The sequence below is a fragment of the Panulirus ornatus genome, chromosome 15 (assembly GCF_036320965.1).
Source record: "Panulirus ornatus isolate Po-2019 chromosome 15, ASM3632096v1, whole genome shotgun sequence".
In the NCBI taxonomy this organism is placed as follows: Eukaryota; Metazoa; Arthropoda; class Malacostraca; order Decapoda; family Palinuridae; genus Panulirus; species Panulirus ornatus.
Window position 1 is genome coordinate 2,688,396 of NC_092238.1, and position 17,100 is coordinate 2,705,495.

Sequence of the window (17,100 nt, forward strand, 5' to 3'; positions counted from 1 at the left end):
TAGCACTGCTAAATGTATCTTTCCATGTTGTATGAAGTTTAAAAATTTTGATAAATAAAAATTCTCAACTTCTCTTACAACTAGGATTTGTACCTTCGGTCTAGTACACCTGTAGCTGCTCTAGAAATGCGAAGAGATTTGCTACATTGGGACCAGGCACTTCACCTTGCAAAGAAGCTAGCACCTGATCAGATTCCATACATATCCAGGGAATATGCCCAGCAACTAGAATTCACGTATGTTTTCACTTCTATCTACAGTTTTCAAAATTGAAATGAAGGTAATTTCATCCTAAAATTTCTTTAATACCTATATGACTAAGTGACTTACTTCAACATACTTTTTTCATCTTTCCCTTCATCAAGCAGTTAGGGGTATGAAGACTTGGAAAGTTTTGGAAAGCATTAGTTTTTTCTCACATCTCTGAGACACATAAAAGCTAGGATAAAGTAGAAGTTCTTGATTCAACATGACAAGTAAGAAGCTTATTCATACTAACTTTGGCAGTAGTTTTAAGTGAAATACACCTTTCTGCAGTGGAGACTACCCAGGTGCCCTTACCCATTATGAACGTGGAGTGGTCAACTCAGGAGGATCTGAGGAACACAATGCAGCTTGTAAGGCTGGCATTGCTCGAACAGCTCTACGCTGTGGTGATATTAGGCGTGGTGTTAACATTGCTGCTGAGATGAATAGCCGTATGCTAAAGAGAGAGTGTGCAGAGATACTAGAGAACAAGAAGGTGAGGATTCAGTGATTAATGGCAGTCTTATATATATACAATTGGAGGTATTTTTAATTTAATTCTTTTCTTACATAATCTACATAAGGAAAAATTCCTTTACCATGCTCCTGATTTCTGAAGCTTCATTTCTATCCTGGTGTGTTATTGCTTATGGCAGTTATATATTAATTTCTCTTTCTTCAGTACCTTAGAAACCAGCATATTTTCATTTTTCATTCCTGAGCAGCAATATGGCGAGGCTGCAGTGCTATATGAGAGTGGCAACTTCCATGAGAAAGCTGCATCTCTCTACATTCGACTCAAAAACTGGACCAAAGTTGGGCAGCTGTTAGTTAATATAAACTCCCCAAAGATGCATCTGCAGGTCAGTTAACTATTCCGATGCATTGATTTCATATTTTTGTGTTCATATGTCTATTGCTTCACATAAAATCCTTCTTAAGCACCTTCATATTAAGAATGAAGATTTTGAATCAAATATAGTAAGTTACACTACTTCTACATAGATTTTAGGATGATGACATGCACTGTTATGTGCTATGACTCACTGAAAAAGGTAACAATATTAAATATTGTTCATTATAAGGATGGCATTTTTTGTTTGGGCATTGCAGAAGGGTTTCAGATTATTAAGAAATGTGTGTGAAATACAGCAGATAGGCAGTTGATTTACAATTTAGCTACCTCCATTCTCATAGCATGGGAGTTGTTGCACCAGTCACTGGTGAAATAATGACTCATGGGCTCATTAGGTACTATACCTCTCCTGGATGAGCAAGGGTGCACCTTATTAGTTAAGCTGTGCCCGAGAGTGCATTCCCACTTAATTAACATACGTCAACTCCTTCCAGTTACAAGCCCTTTTGGTCTATGACCATTCTTGGAAATACTTGGCTTCTTCATTTCAGCATAATTAGGACCTGTTGAAGGGCGTGGCTCTGTCAGTATTAACTCTTGTGGGCACTTAGTTTTGAAATGTCATATAAAATGCCATTCCATGTACCTCAAAGATGAAGAAGACAATCAAGAAATCTTCATGTGATGTATAAACAAAAATTAGTCAGATGTAAAAGTTACTCTTTGATAGAGATTAATCCACATCTAAAGTTTCTTTGTGGTTAAGACTGTTGTAGGTAGGAATAATAATTTTTCATACAATAAAGGAAAATTTTCCATTGAAGCATCATCTTTTGTCCATGTAAAACTTTGGAATTTCTTGATATTAGTGAAAATTAGTACAATCATCGGTACGGTCATCTTAGCTCCTGAGGGCTTTTTCAGTAAGGGTATATGTGGGTAGATTTAGTTGTGGAACATTCTTTCACATTTTGGGCTTTAAGCTAGATGGCATCTACTTTGGCTTTTTGAGAGAACCTTCTTAATGAATGATAATGAGATTAGCAAAAGGGATCTTTTACATTTGACAAGCACACTGGTTCAGTGGTATCTATTCAGATCTGATGACCTTCTTTGTGTGGCTTTAGATATACAAAAGAGGATGATCTAGAGTGGAAGCAAGTCACCAGTTTGGGTAAGGGTAAGTTTTCCATTCTTTTATTTCTTGTTTTTTTTAAGCCCCTCTTCCTTCATGGATGTAAGGTAGTGTGTAGATCTTTAAAAATAAAGAAAAAACACTGCTCTACTGAAGGAAGAGCCTTCTGAGCATCCATTTGTTTTCTTTCCTTCCTTACTTTTTGAAAAACCATTTCTTAATTTTGAACAGTGAAAGGCCTCCGTCAGATGAAAGCTTGAGTCTCCCTGTGCCCCCTAAGCTTATGTATTTGACCCATATGCATGTAGAAGGAGCCTGTATGTTACGTCATTGGCCCTATACAAAAATGTGCTGATGCAAGGCTAACGAAAAGGTAGATTCATCTACACTTTGTTCACACTTTCTATACCTTTCTTCACAGTATCCATACCTCTGCTCACAGTTTCCTTGTAATTGAGTGTTCAAGGGCTGCATGATGTCACAAGGCAGGCTGCACAGCCAGGTCCATTTTTTGGAGTCCGAGTGGGTTGACTTGTAATATATAGGCCTAGAGAGCTCCAACATGTCAATTGCACTATGGTGTCATGAGCTTAGGCAGGTTACTGTTTGGTCATTTAACCCAGTGGTTCATCTGCTGATCCAATATATTTAATGATAGTCAAAGATGTTGATTTCTAATGGATTTAGCTCATTTTGGCTGGTAAAATTGGTTTTAACTAACCTTGAACAAATCCTCTCTCAAGATGCTTAAAGGCTCTGGCCTAAGAGGAGAAATGGTTTTTCATTCTTCATAGCCTACTTCATCCTTTTGTGGAATCATTAGGCTTTACATAACTGATCCACATTTTATGGATGGTGTAGGTTTTCATATACTCATTTTCTCAGCATTGGTACATGATGCAGAAATAACGTAATATATGCAAAAATTTTGAAATTCTTACAGTTGCAAGAAAATTCAGACTAAATCTGTTTTCCACAGTATGCAAAAGCTAAGGAAGCAGATGGTCAGTATAGAGAAGCAGCTACATATTATGAATCAGCAAGGGACTATGAATCTGTGATACGTCTTCTTTTGCATAACCTTAATTCCCCAGAAGAGGCAGTCAGGATTGTCCGTGAAACCAAAAGTGCAGAGGGAGCAAAAATGGTTGCCAGGTAGGAATCTAACAGCAATAGGGAAGATTGGTTAATTGAAATATTTGATGATGCTTTGGTACTTCAGTTGTATATACTGTTTGAATGCTGGCCAGTCTGCTTTCAAATATTTTATGTATTTTATTTTCTGGCTGTTTGGGTTGGGTGAGTTAGGTGAAGTGCATCAAAATATTTAAGTGACTAGAGGGAAGTTTTTTGTAGTGTGTAGCACATATGTATGGGTACTTGGTATAAACTAGTGTGTGTGTGTGTGTGCAAAGGAAAAATGATGTGGAGCATGTATATGAGGTTAAGAGATGAGGCAACATGAGTGAAAACTCACCCCATAACACACAAAAAGTAATCACACATTCATGAATACAGACAGTTACCAGCATGCCATTCCTGTAAAGCAAATTTTCATATCTGCACATTCATATCTTTATGGATATTGAATATAAGTGGGTTCAGAATGGCAGACGAACAAATAACTTCATTTAAGTAGGCATAGGGGTATCCCTATGCTATCAAACTTTTGCATTTGATGCATGTACAATAAAAGAATGCATTTGAATATGATTTCACTCTCTTTTAGGAATTCCTCAATGAAGGTGCATATAGCTCAGATATAACTACACCTTAAGTATATAACAGATATATGACTTTATTTTTTTACAGATTCTTCCAGAAGCTGAATGACTACAATTCTGCCATTCAGTTCCTTGTCCTCTCAAAATGCACAGATGAGGCCTTCCAGTTGGCACGCACACATGGAAAAATGGAGCTATACGCTGAAATCCTTGGCTCTGATGCCACTCCAGAGGATTATAAAAGTGTTGCTTTACACTTTGAAAATGAGAGGAATCATTTTCTTGCAGGCAAATTTTATTATCTGGCTGGGATTTACCCTAAAGTAAGTTTTTATCTAATGCTTCTCTCTAACAAACCTATCCACTACTTCTATCTATTGCTCTAATCATTTCACCAAAAGGCAGGGCGAACACAAAGCACTTACTTCAGGAAAATCTAGAGTTGCAAGGAATGAGTTGCGTGAGTTAAGTTTTGTCAAGTGTTATGTGTGACAAAGACATTGTACGTTTGTGGATAGAATGCCAGCAGTCCACATGTGAGTGAGGTAAAAAGAAAAACAGCTACCTGGGTCAGAGGAGTGCAGTTTGACAACCACTGAAGTGCAAGTTCACTACGCAGCTGTCACTGACCTTCCCAATGCCCAGGCGGGTAGTACCAGTAATGTACCTCTCTGGTCGGTGGCTGCTTATCTGCTCCTACCTACTGAATCTATTAGGTAACTTTTTAAGGAGAAACAGAAAATGTTCTATTACAAAGTGAAACAAAAGCAGTAGTAACTAGACCAAAGATTTGGTGGAAGTATTGAGTGATAAAGTACGAGTGCAGAAGGGAGGAATATGAGAAGACATGCAGTTAATGGGGTATGTGAAAAGTATACTTTGAGATATCCTGATTCATCTTCTGATTGACTTTATGTTATAATGCTGTTTTCAAGCACTTTAATCAAGTATTGATGTAACATTCACCTGCCTTCAGGCTGTGAAGCACTTAATACGAGCTGCACAGAGTTCTGGTACTGAAGATTCTGAGAGCATCCAACTGGCAATTGATGTTGCTGCAGCAGCAAATGATGATGGTCTTACACGACAGCTTATTGACTTCTTGATGGGTGAAGTTGATGGTATTCCAAAAGTAAGAGTTTTGTGGAATTCTTTTGATCATTAGTTCTGGGAACTAGTTATACAAACTATTACTTGTAAAGGGGGATTGTTTCACATGTAAGTTTGACTGTGTTTATCTGGACCCTGATGGCTTGTTCTTAAATATTTCCAAAATATTTCATAATACTGTAATGTATTAGATTCTTTTCTACTTAATCAATGAGCAGGCCATGATAGCTATTGGAAACACTAAAATATGAAGAAGTCTAAAGGAAAAAATTTCCTGTGTGTTCTTGAATACCCATTATTGGTTAACTTTCTGTGTCTATAAGCTTAACTGTTTACAATTTTTTCTTCATATGCTTAGCATATAGAACAATGGTCTTAGTCTTTTTTCCTCCAAATTTTTTGTCTGCCTGTTTGCTGTCTTTTGTAAATCCTGTAGTTATTCTCATTAAGAATATTTCTTGGGATACTGTATATCCGTTATCTTCAAATCTTTGAGATGAGGTAGATAAGAGCTTAGAGCCTGTTAGTCCATTCACACACATCCTCAACCCATGTCCATTGCATGCTACGTTGATTCAGCAAAATAGGATCAGTATACTAAACTATACTGAAAATTTATATGTAATGTTTTGACACATCAGAACTTGAATAAAGGTTATTAATAGTGGCTGTCTCAATTGTACTTTGTTTAGGGTCAGAAAGTGTTTTGCTTTACTGGAATGTGGTGTTTTGTAACCTTATTCAAAATGCCATTTTGATCCTTGAATTGTCACAATTATAATGCTATTAGTGTTTATTTGTTCATGAATTTACATTTCCTTTTTTGATACCATTTCTCAATGGATTTTTTATGAGATTTTTTAAGGAATTTCTGCTGGATAAACTTTCACAAGTGCATAATCACTTATTTCTTACCCTTCAGGATGCCAAGTATCTATTCCGACTCTACATGGCCAAAAATCAGTACCGAGAAGCAGCCAAAACTGCAATCATAATTGCTAGGGAGGAGCAAAACTCAGGTATTAAGAAGAAACAATAATCCCATTATAGTTATATTTTAGGGAGCCATTTGCCCTGAGGGAGACAGAATTGTTAAGGGAGTGATTGATAAACTAAGCCATTATGGTGTCTTTTTCTCTTTGTTGTACAGTACTATGTTTTGGAATTACATATCTTATCATTTGTAACCCAACAAACTACCCCCTTTAAAAACAAGCTTCCTACATCTTAAAGCACTCCTAAACTGCTCTTCTCTTTTTTTCTGTTTTGCTTTATTTTTATTCAAGGCCTGGCTTTGACAATGACTTCTTTACATACGTATAACCTATCATGATCTAAAGTATGTTGAGATGGTAATGACTTTGTTGTTAGCGTGAATTAGCTGTAACTAAAGCCATCATAACGTGTAAGAGAAAGGTATATGTTATGGAATCTTGGCCCAACCACTTCCAGACAAATTTTTATCACTTGTTCATGACATTTATATGAGGCAAATTCATATACAGTACCCCTTATTACATTACTAGTGTTAAGTGTATATAAATAAAATATATGTGTATTATAAGAAAACAGTAAAAAAGCTTTCAAGAGCATTCACCTATAGGAGCAGGCATGCAGGCACAGATGTATGTGGTGGTGAACCAGTTCTCTCATCCATGTTCTTTTCACCATATCTGTCTCTGACCTTATCATTTCTTACTTCATCAAACCTCTTCATGTAACATAGTGTCCTTAAAGATTTAATCTGCAACACATTCACCCTTTTCTGTACTTTATCATATAGAGCCCATGCCTTGCAGCCATATAAAACCATCAGGACTGCTATTTCATTAAACAAGCCTATCTTTGCCCTCAATGACAAAAAGCTCTCTTTTCACACATTCCTCATTGTGCCCATGATATGAGTCCCTTCACCCACCCTGTTGTTTACTTGAGCTGTCATAGGTCCACTCATTGCCATGTCCACTCCCTGGTACCTAAAACATCTGACTTCCACTCCAGCAAAATTCACACTCCAAATTATCTGCCTCTTTCCAGTAATAAAGTGAATAAATTTACTTTTATTTACATTTACTCTCAGTTTCTCCTTTAACAATCTATCAAACTCAGACACCAGCTTTTGCAGTTTCTCTCTCTAATCTGCCACCAATGATGTGCCCTCAGTAAACAAATGATGGACCTTCGAGATTCCTCCTAACCCCAAAAGACTGCAGACCTGCTCCTCTCTTCAAGACCCATACATCCACCTCCCTTATGGCCCCATCCATATACAAATTAAACATAGTGACATCACATATGCATGCCACAGACCCACCATCAGATGGAGCTTCCTCTCTTCCAGCTTGCACACATGTCTTACTCTGATGATGAAAACTCTGCACTGCTTTTAGCAGCTTCCCACTCACACCATATATCAATATGCAGTGCTTGAAATGTTGTGTAGTTGATATCAGAGAGATTATTTCAGTATAAAGTGTAAATGACACACTAGAGATGCATCAAGAACAAACTGCATATTATTGTATTACTTTTATAGTCAGTTTGTCCTGAAATAAATCACTGATTTGTACAGTTTTAACAAAAATTGCCAAGAATGTAGTAGTCAACATCAGTGAGAGATCATGAGATTATGTGAGGGTAATTATGTAGGATCTGAAACATATCTCCATTTGTACTTGTACTACAGTACATTAAAAGTGGTGGGCTTTAAACAAATTTGCTTTGAACTCCATTTTATAGGAACACATGCTTAAAGCAGGTAAGACTTGTGCTCATAGGTCCCATCCTCCTGCAGCTGGAACTTTCTGGTTCTTGACCAGAATATCCCATCTTCTGAAATGTGGAAAAGTTTGCTGTGATTGGAGTGTCATGATCCTATGTTTCAAATGCTAAGAACTAACTTATTTAAAAGAGCTTTCAAAACTGATTTTGCATACTGAATTTTTTTTTAACTCCAGAAAAAATTCCATATGTGACGTTATAACCTTTATTGTATACATAATAAGATGTACATTTTTCTTATTGATTACTGCCTATCTTACTAAGTGCACCTTTTAGAAATAGTCTGTTGGATAAGGAGAGGTTGCATGAATTTTTATGAAGTGTATCAGAAATGGAATTTTATTGAACATATTACTCTAATGATTTCAGGCAATTATCGTCACTCTCATGATGTACTTTTGGGTATGTATGGGGAACTTCAGCGACAGAAGTTGAGAATTCCAGCAGATATGAGTTCTGCTCTTCTGCTGCTTCATTCTTACACATTAGCCAGACTACATGTGCGCCGGGGTGACCATCTCAAAGCTGCAAGGATGCTCATCAGAGTTGCAAATAATATCTCAAAGTTCCCAGCACGTAAGTTTAACTGTCTTTCTGAAGGGAAAAAGGGGCAAGTATATTTGTTCCTAATTTCTTCTTATGATTAAGTACTCACTGTTTTAAAAACTGCTGCTATCTTGTATGGTAGTCTGGAACTATGAAAATATTTTGAAATTCTATATAACTACAGATATCTTGTGAAATCTGAATTATAAGCTGCATAGCAAACATTATTTGGTTCTTTTATATTTGATAAAAGTATGCATACCTTCATAGTATAAATGAAGGTACAATACAATGAAAAGAGGTAGACTTTGAAAGAGATAGATAAATGCATTAAGTGCACTGTTTAGGGCTACAAGTATGATGTTTATGTGCAATGAAGACACGAAATATGTGATTGTTGTGCAAAGTAAAAATCAAGAAATGCTTATATGATTGTAAAAATATATGTTTACTTTGGCACACTGGACATAAATTATGCACATGAGTGAACATGGAGATTGAGTCCACTTGATTCATCCCATGTATAGATAATTGGGAATTCAATAATGTTGAGTAGGAAAGGATTCCCTATGCAATTTTATATCTTTCTTCAAAAATAAGTAAACATTCAGAAAAAAATAAGTCGGTATTGACTTTTTTCAGACATGGTGCCCATATTAACTTCCACTGTCATTGAATGTCAACGCTCAGGACTTAAGAATTCCTCCTTTAACTTTGCTGCAACACTGATGCGTCCAGAAACTCGCAATCAGATTGATGAAAAGTACAAAAAAAAGATCGAAGCAATTGTACGCAAGCCACAGAAGACTGAAGAGGAGGAACCAAGAACACCATGTCCCTTCTGTGCATCACCAGTTGAGGAGACCTCCTTAGAATGTGGACAGTGTCAAAACTCACTTCCATATTGTATTGCCTCAGTAAGTTTAGCTAATCTACCCAGTTGATGCATAACTATATGGTTTGCTTCAGATCATGATATTTGTAAACAGTGCAGGTTTGCTTAGAAGAAATACAAAAGTGAAAGCATCAAGGGATCACACAATGAAGTAAAATATATCCTTTCAGGACAGAGATTGATTTCAGCCTAGCATAGATACAAATTAGTGTTATTCAGAGCTCTAACAGGTTTTGGGAATTATAAACATGTTGACAGAGGAAATGACATAGTGTTAGAATATTGCAATATAGAGGTGAAGGATGACTTCCTCCATTTTCAAATAAGTTTGATCTCTTGATTAATATAAATATTTTTTTCATCACTACCTCTATTAACTCAGATTTAGACAAGATTTCTCATTGGGGAAGGGAAAACCTTTTTGCTCATCTCTTTCTAAAACCCCTCACTACTTTCCCATTATCGTCGATATTTGTATTTCACCACTACACTCTATAGATACTTTTGGTATTACTGTAAAATCTAATCTTTGAAATCCAACACTGTACACAAATAGCAAAGTCTGAGTCTAACAAACTGGGAATCCTGTCCAGATGTTGTAAATTCTCTTTTGAACCATTGCTCTAGGTATATGAATGATTTATTTGTCCTTGAATGGAGTACTGCCCTCACATCTTGGGGGGCTGTAGCCTCAGAGATATAATTGACAGAGTCAAGTCCTGAACAATTCCTCATATCAACTTTTCCAGTTTGATCTCAAAACTTGAACCATTCCCTTTGCACTGCAATATCCATTTTCTTTCCCTCTTCAATTGATATTTGGTTTCTGCTCTCAAAAGCTGGCCGCTTGTATGCCCCAACCATTAGCTACACTACATAATATTTGGCAAGCTACAGCTTTTTTTGATTACCATGTGGCTGTTGGTAATTCATTATGATGTCTATTTCTTCCCTTGAATCACTGAGCATTGGAATTCTTCCTCTTTTATCTCCTAAATGCTAAAACCTGCCTCATTTTATATGGCAAGTTTCTCACTTCCTCCAAAACTCCAATAATTTTTTCTCTTTTGTCCTTACTTCTTTATTTCTTTAATTATTTTCCCATTATGTTAAGGCCTGAACCTTGATAACTTTTGTTTTGACAGAAGACTTCAAATTCAAAAGAAAAAAGGTAGTAGGTGTAAAAGTACCTGTTTAAAGTTCACTTATTTAGTCATCTGCTTTGACCTGTCAAGGTAAATATAACCAAACAGTCAGTGCAGTAATTGTAGTGTTGCATTAGTTTATGTAAGGACCTTCCTCTATCAGGGATTAATGAAAAACTTTATAAAACATAAACTAATAGCTAAAAAGCCAACAAATTATACACAAATGAAACTGGAAATCATTTATATTCTCATACAAGAATTTCTTTAACAGCAGATCAAGGTTTCCATTTTTGCCCTTGCTTTACATACATTCAATCTGCCGTCAAAAATGCATCTCTCGTTTTCACCCAGATTTATCCACAAACCATCATTATTATCATAATTGGCTGATAATTGCAGATATGTGTGTAGATATTAACTTATCAGTGTTTTGTGTGGCTTACTTCTTTAAACACCAATAGCTGTTGCCTAACAACATTCACCAGTCTTTCATATGTAATTTTTGGACTGCTACAGTCCATGCATTGCATGCATTTGAACATTCAGTGACTTTGCCAACCCATACACCTTTCTTTTATCTTGATTTTTTCTATCTGCTCTCTTTATATATGTATGTATGTACATAAGAATGTATGTAATTACCTATGATAATTGTACAGTACAGGGAGAGCTCAACATTCATGGGGCCCCTTCTTCTGATCTCTCAGTGTCTTCAAGTAGCATTTTAAACTTTTAAACACTGCCAGCATCAATATTTCATTGGTTAGTTTATTTCAACCATCCACATCCCTAACACTAAACCAGTTCTTATCCTTTCTAACTATTATTTTGTTCAGCTTTTTTCCATGGCCTCTGGTAAATATCAGTTTTGCAGAACTGGATTTTCAAACTTTCACTCACAGGCTGGCAAAAGGATAGGGATGCTCATTTCCTTGGGTAGACTTGCTACCCTGCTTTATTTTTTATCTCATACTTGATTGCCATTTCCCATATTAGGGAAGATGCACCAGAAACAGATGAAGAAAAGCAGCATTTACTCATCCATTCTATAGCTGTCATGTGCAGTGCATCGAAACCATAGCCCCCTTTCCACCACCAGGCTCCACAAACCTTTCTAGGGTTTCCTCCAGCCACTTCACATGCCCTGGTTCAGTCCACTGACAGCACGTTAGCTCCTACATACCACCTCATTCCAATTCACTCAATCCTGTACACACCTTTAACCCTCCTGCATGTTCAGGCCCCAATTAGTCAAAATCTTTTCATTCCATCCAGCCATCTCTAATTTGGACTTCTCCTTGTCCCCTCCACTTTTGACATAATATATATATTTTTTTTTTTTTTTTTTTTTTTTATACTTTGTCGCTGTCTCCCGCGTTTGCGAGGTAGCGCAAGGAAACAGACGAAAGAAATGGCCCAACCCCCCCCCCCATACACATGTATATACACACGTCCACACACGCAAATATACATACCTACACAGCTTTCCATGGTTTACCCCAGACGCTTCACATGCCTTGCTTCAATCCACTGACAGCACGTCAACCCCTGTATACCACATGACTCCAATTCACTCTATTTCTTGCCCTCCTTTCACCCTCCTGCATGTTCAGGCCCCGATCACACAAAATCTTTTTCACTCCATCTTTCCACCTCCAATTTGGTCTCCCTCTTCTCCTCGTTCCCTCCACCTCCGACACATATATCCTCTTGGTCAATCTCTCCTCACTCATTCTCTCCATGTGCCCAAACCATTTCAAAACACCCTCTTCTGCTCTCTCAACCACGCTCTTTTTATTTCCACACATCTCTCTTACCCTTACGTTACTTACTCGATCAAACCACCTCACACCACACATTGTCCTCAAACATCTCATTTCCAGCACATCCATCCTCCTGCGCACATCTCTATCCATAGCCCACGCCTCGCAACCATACAACATTGTTGGAACCACTATTCCCTCAAACATACCCATTTTTGCTTTCCGAGATAATGTTCTCGACTTCCACACATTTTTCAAGGCTCCCAAAATTTTCGCCCTCTCCCCCACCCTATGATCCACTTCCGCTTCCATGGTTCCATCCGCTGACAGATCCACTCCCAGATATCTAAAACACTTCACTTCCTCCAGTTTTTCTCCATTCAAACTCACCTCCCAATTGACTTGACCCTCACCCCTACTGTACCTAATAACCTTGCTCTTCTTGAATATATATATATATATATATATATATATATATATATATATATATATATATATATATATATATATATATATTCCTTCAAACATAGCCATTTTTGCTTTTGGAGATAATGTTCTCGACTTCCACACATTCTTCAAGGTTCCCAGGATTTTCGCCCCTCCCCCACCCTATGATTCACTTCCGCTTCCATGGTTCCATCCGCTGCCAGATCCACTCCCAGGTATCTAAAACACTTTACTTCCTCCAGTTTTTCTCCATTCAAACTTACCTCCCAAATGACTTGACCCTCAACCCTACTGTATCTAATAACCTTGCTCTTATTCACATTTACTCTTAACTTTCTTCTTTCACACACTTTACCAAACTCAGTCACCAGCTTCTCACATGAATCAGCCACCAGTGCTGTATCATCAGCGAACAACAACTGACTCACTTCTCAAGCTCTCTCATCCCCAACAGACTTCATACTTGCCCCTCTTTCCAAAACTCTTACATTCACCTCCCTAACAACCCCATCCATAAACAAATTAAACAACCATAGAGTGGTTCCAACAATGTTGTATGGTTGCGAGGCGTGGGCTATGGATAGAGTTGTGCACAGGAGGGTGGATGTGCTGGAAATGAGATGTTTGAGGACAATATGTGGTGTGAGGTGGTTTGATCGAGTAAGTAATGTAAGGGTAAGAGAGATGTATGGAAATAAAAAGAGCGTGGTTGAGAGAGCAGAAGAGGGTGTTTTGAAATGGTTTGGGCACATGGAAAGACTAAGTGAGGAAAGATTGACCAAGAGAATATATGTGTCAGAGGTGGAGGGAATGAGAAGTGGGAGACCCAATTGGAGGTGGAAAGATGGAGTGAAAAAGATTTTGTGTGATCGGGGCCTGAACATGCAGGAGGGTGAAAGGCGGGCAAGGAATAGAGTGAATTGGATCGATGTGGTATACCGGGGTTGACGTGCTGTCAATGGATTGAATCAGGGCATGTGAAGCATCTGGGGTAAACCACGGAAAGTTCTGTGGGGCCTGGATGTGGAAAGGGAGCTGTGGTTTCGGGCATTATTACATGACAGCTAGAGACTGAGTGTGAACGAATGGGGCCTTTGGTGTCTTTTCCTAGCACTACCTCGCACACATGAGGGGGGAGGGGTTGTTATTCCATGTGTGGAGAGGTGGCGATGGGAACAAATAAAGGCAGACAGTATGAATTATGTACATGTGTATATATGTATATGTCTGTGTGTGTATATATATGTGTACATTGAGATGTATAGGTATGTATATTTGCGTGTGTGGACGTGTATGTATATACATGTGTATGTGGGCGGGTTGGGCCATTCTTTCGTCTGTTTCCTTGGGCTACCTCGCTAACGCGGGAGACAGCGACAAAGCAAAATAAATAGATAAATAAATATATATATATATATATACACATCTTTCTTTCTTTCATACCATTCACCGTTTCCCGCATTAGCGAGGTAGCGTTAAGAACAGAGGAGTGGGCCTTTAAGGGAATATCCTCACCTGGCCCCCTTCTCTGCTCCTTGTTTTGGAAAATGAAAAAAAGAAGCGAGAGGGGAGGATTTCCAGCCCCCCGCTCCCAATATATATATATATATATATATATATATATATATATATATATATCTATATATGGAAGCGGAAGTGGATCATAGGGTGGGGGAGGGGGCGAAAATTCTGGGAGCCTTGAAGAATGTGTGGAAGTCGAGAACATTATCTCGGAAAGCAAAAATGGGTATGTTTGAAGGAATAGTGGTTCCAACAATGTTGTATGGTTGCGAGGCGTGCACTATGGATAGAGTTGTGCGCAGGAGGATGGATGTGCTGGAAATGAGATGTTTGAGGACAATGTGTGGTGTGAGATGGTTTGATCGAGTAAGTAACGTAAGGGAAGAGAGATGTGTGGAAATAAAAAGAGCGTGGTTGAGAGAGCAGAAGAGGGTGTTTTGAAATGGTTTGGTCACATGGAGAGAATGAGTGAGGAAAGATTGACCAAGAGGATATATGTGTCGGAGGTGGAGGGAACGAGGAGAAGAGGGAGACCAAATTGGAGGTGGAAAGATGGAGTGAAAAAGATTTTGTGTGATCGGGGCCTGAACATGCAGGAGGGTGAAAGGAGGGCAAGGAATAGAGTGAATTGGAGCGATGTGGTATACCGGGGTTGACGTGCTGTCAGTGGATTGAATCAAGGCATGTGAAGCATCTGGGGTAAACCATGGAAAGCTGTGTAGGTATGTATATTTGCGTGTGTGGACGTATGTATATACATGTGTATGGGGGTGGGTTGGGCCATTTCTTTCGTCTGTTTCCTTGCGCTACCTCGCAAACGCGGGAGACAGCGACAAAGTTTTTTTTTTTTTTTTTTTTTTTTTTTTTTTTTTTTTTTTTTTCTAAAAGAAGGAACAGAGGGGGGCCAGATGAGGATATTCCACAAAGGCCCAGTCCTCTGTTCTTAACGCTACCTCGCTAATGCGGGAAATGGCGGATAGTTTAAAAGAAAAAGAAAAGATATATATATATATATATATATATATATATATATATATATATATATATATATATATATATATATCCTCTTAGTCAACCTCTCCTTTCTCATTCTCTCCATATGTCCAGACTATTTCAGCACACCCTCTTTAGCTCTCTCAACCACACTCTTTTTATTACCAATTACCACACCATTCTCTTAACCTTTTTCATTACTTACTCGATCAAACTGCTGTAAGTTTTATGTTAGTGTAATTAGCTAAACTTGTGTACAAGTTTTGGCAAATGCTTGTAAATGCTGCTTTGCATCTGTATTTTAAGTGTGGTATACAACTTCTACATTGCTGTGTTTTACATACAAGTACTTAGATAAACTTTGTTTTTCTGTTCCATAACCTGAAAAAGTGCTTTCTAGAATGTTTTCTTCACTGATTTAAAGTTTTTGTAACTGTGTGTTGTTTTCAACAGGGTCGTCATATTTTGTCAGATGACATTACCTTGTGCCCTTCATGCAAGTTCCCAGCAGTTAGAACAGAGCTACTAAAGTAAGAATTGTAGTGTTTTGAATATTCTTGTAGGACTCTTCTCTCAATCATATAATATGCTTTAAAATGATTTTTTTAATAAATTGAAAAAAAAAATTTATTAAAAAAGGGGATGACTGTATTGTTGACTGGTTGGTAAGGTTATTTAATGTATGTATGACTCATGGTGAGGTGCCTGAGGATTGGCGGAATGCGTGCATAGTGCCATTGTACAAAGGCAAAGGGGATAAGAGTGAGTGCTCAAATTACAGAGGTATAAGTTTGTTGAGTATTCCTGGTAAATTATATGGGAGGGTATTGATTGAGAGGGTGAAGGCATGTACAGAGCATCAGATTGGGGAAGAGCAGTGTGGTTTCAGAAGTGGTAGAGGATGTGTGGATCAGGTGTTTGCTTTGAAGAATGTATGTGAGAAATACTTAGAAAAGCAAATGGATTTGTATGTAGCATTTATGGATCTGGAGAAGGCATATGATAGAGTTGATAGAGATGCTCTGTGGAAGGTATTAAGAATATATGGTGTGGGAGGCAAGTTGTTAGAAGCAGTGAAAAGTTTTTATCGAGGATGTAAGGCATGTGTACGTGTAGGAAGAGAGGAAAGTGATTGGTTCTCAGTGAATGTAGGTTTGCGGCAGGGGTGTGTGATGTCTCCATGGTTGTTTAATTTGTTTATGGATGGGGTTGTTAGGGAGGTGAATGCAAGAGTTTTGGAAAGAGGGGCAAGTATGAAGTCTGTTGGGGATGAGAGAGCTTGGGAAGTGAGTCAGTTGTTGTTCGCTGATGATACAGCGCTGGTGGCTGATTCATGTGAGAAACTGCAGAAGCTGGTGACTGAGTTTGGTAAAGTGTGTGAAAGAAGAAAGTTAAGAGTAAATGTGAATAAGAGCAAGGTTATTAGGTACAGTAGGGTTGAGGGTCAAGTCAATTGGGAGGTGAGTTTGAATGGAGAAAAACTGGAGGAAGTGAAGTGTTTTAGATATCTGGGAGTGGATCTGGCAGCGGATGGAACCATGGAAGCGGAAGTGGATCATAGGTTGGGGGAGGGGGCGAAAATTCTGGGAGCCTTGAAGAATGTGTGGAAGTCGAGAACATTATCTCGGAAAGCAAAAATGGGTATATTTGAAGGAATAGTGGTTCCAACAATGTTGTATGGTTGCGAGGCGTGGGCTATGGATAGAGTTGTGCGCAGGAGGATGGATGTGCTGGAAATGAGATGTTTGAGGACAATGTGTGGTGTGAGGTGGTTTGATCGAGTAAGTAACGTAAGGGTAAGAGAGATGTGTGGAAATTAAAAGAGCGTGGTTGAGAGAGCGGAAGAGGGTATTTTGAAATGGTTTGGGCACATGGAGAGAATGAGTGAGGAAAGATTGACCAAGAGGATATATGTGTCGGAGGTGGAGGGAACGA

General features: G+C 38.2%; 1 protein-coding gene across 1 annotated transcript in view; it reads left to right on the forward strand.

Moving 5' to 3' along the window:
• Oseg6 (intraflagellar transport protein Oseg6) overlaps window positions 1–17,100 on the forward strand; it is a 44,046-nt gene that overhangs the window by 26,059 nt on the left and 887 nt on the right. The window contains exons 18-27 of the mRNA XM_071670347.1: window positions 85–236; window positions 538–742; window positions 972–1,109; window positions 3,217–3,392; window positions 4,050–4,284; window positions 4,938–5,093; window positions 5,994–6,090; window positions 8,222–8,428; window positions 9,041–9,315; window positions 15,619–15,695. Coding sequence (XP_071526448.1) covers window positions 85–236; window positions 538–742; window positions 972–1,109; window positions 3,217–3,392; window positions 4,050–4,284; window positions 4,938–5,093; window positions 5,994–6,090; window positions 8,222–8,428; window positions 9,041–9,315; window positions 15,619–15,695 — 1,718 coding nt within the window. The remainder of the gene's footprint in view (window positions 1–84; window positions 237–537; window positions 743–971; window positions 1,110–3,216; window positions 3,393–4,049; window positions 4,285–4,937; window positions 5,094–5,993; window positions 6,091–8,221; window positions 8,429–9,040; window positions 9,316–15,618; window positions 15,696–17,100) is intronic.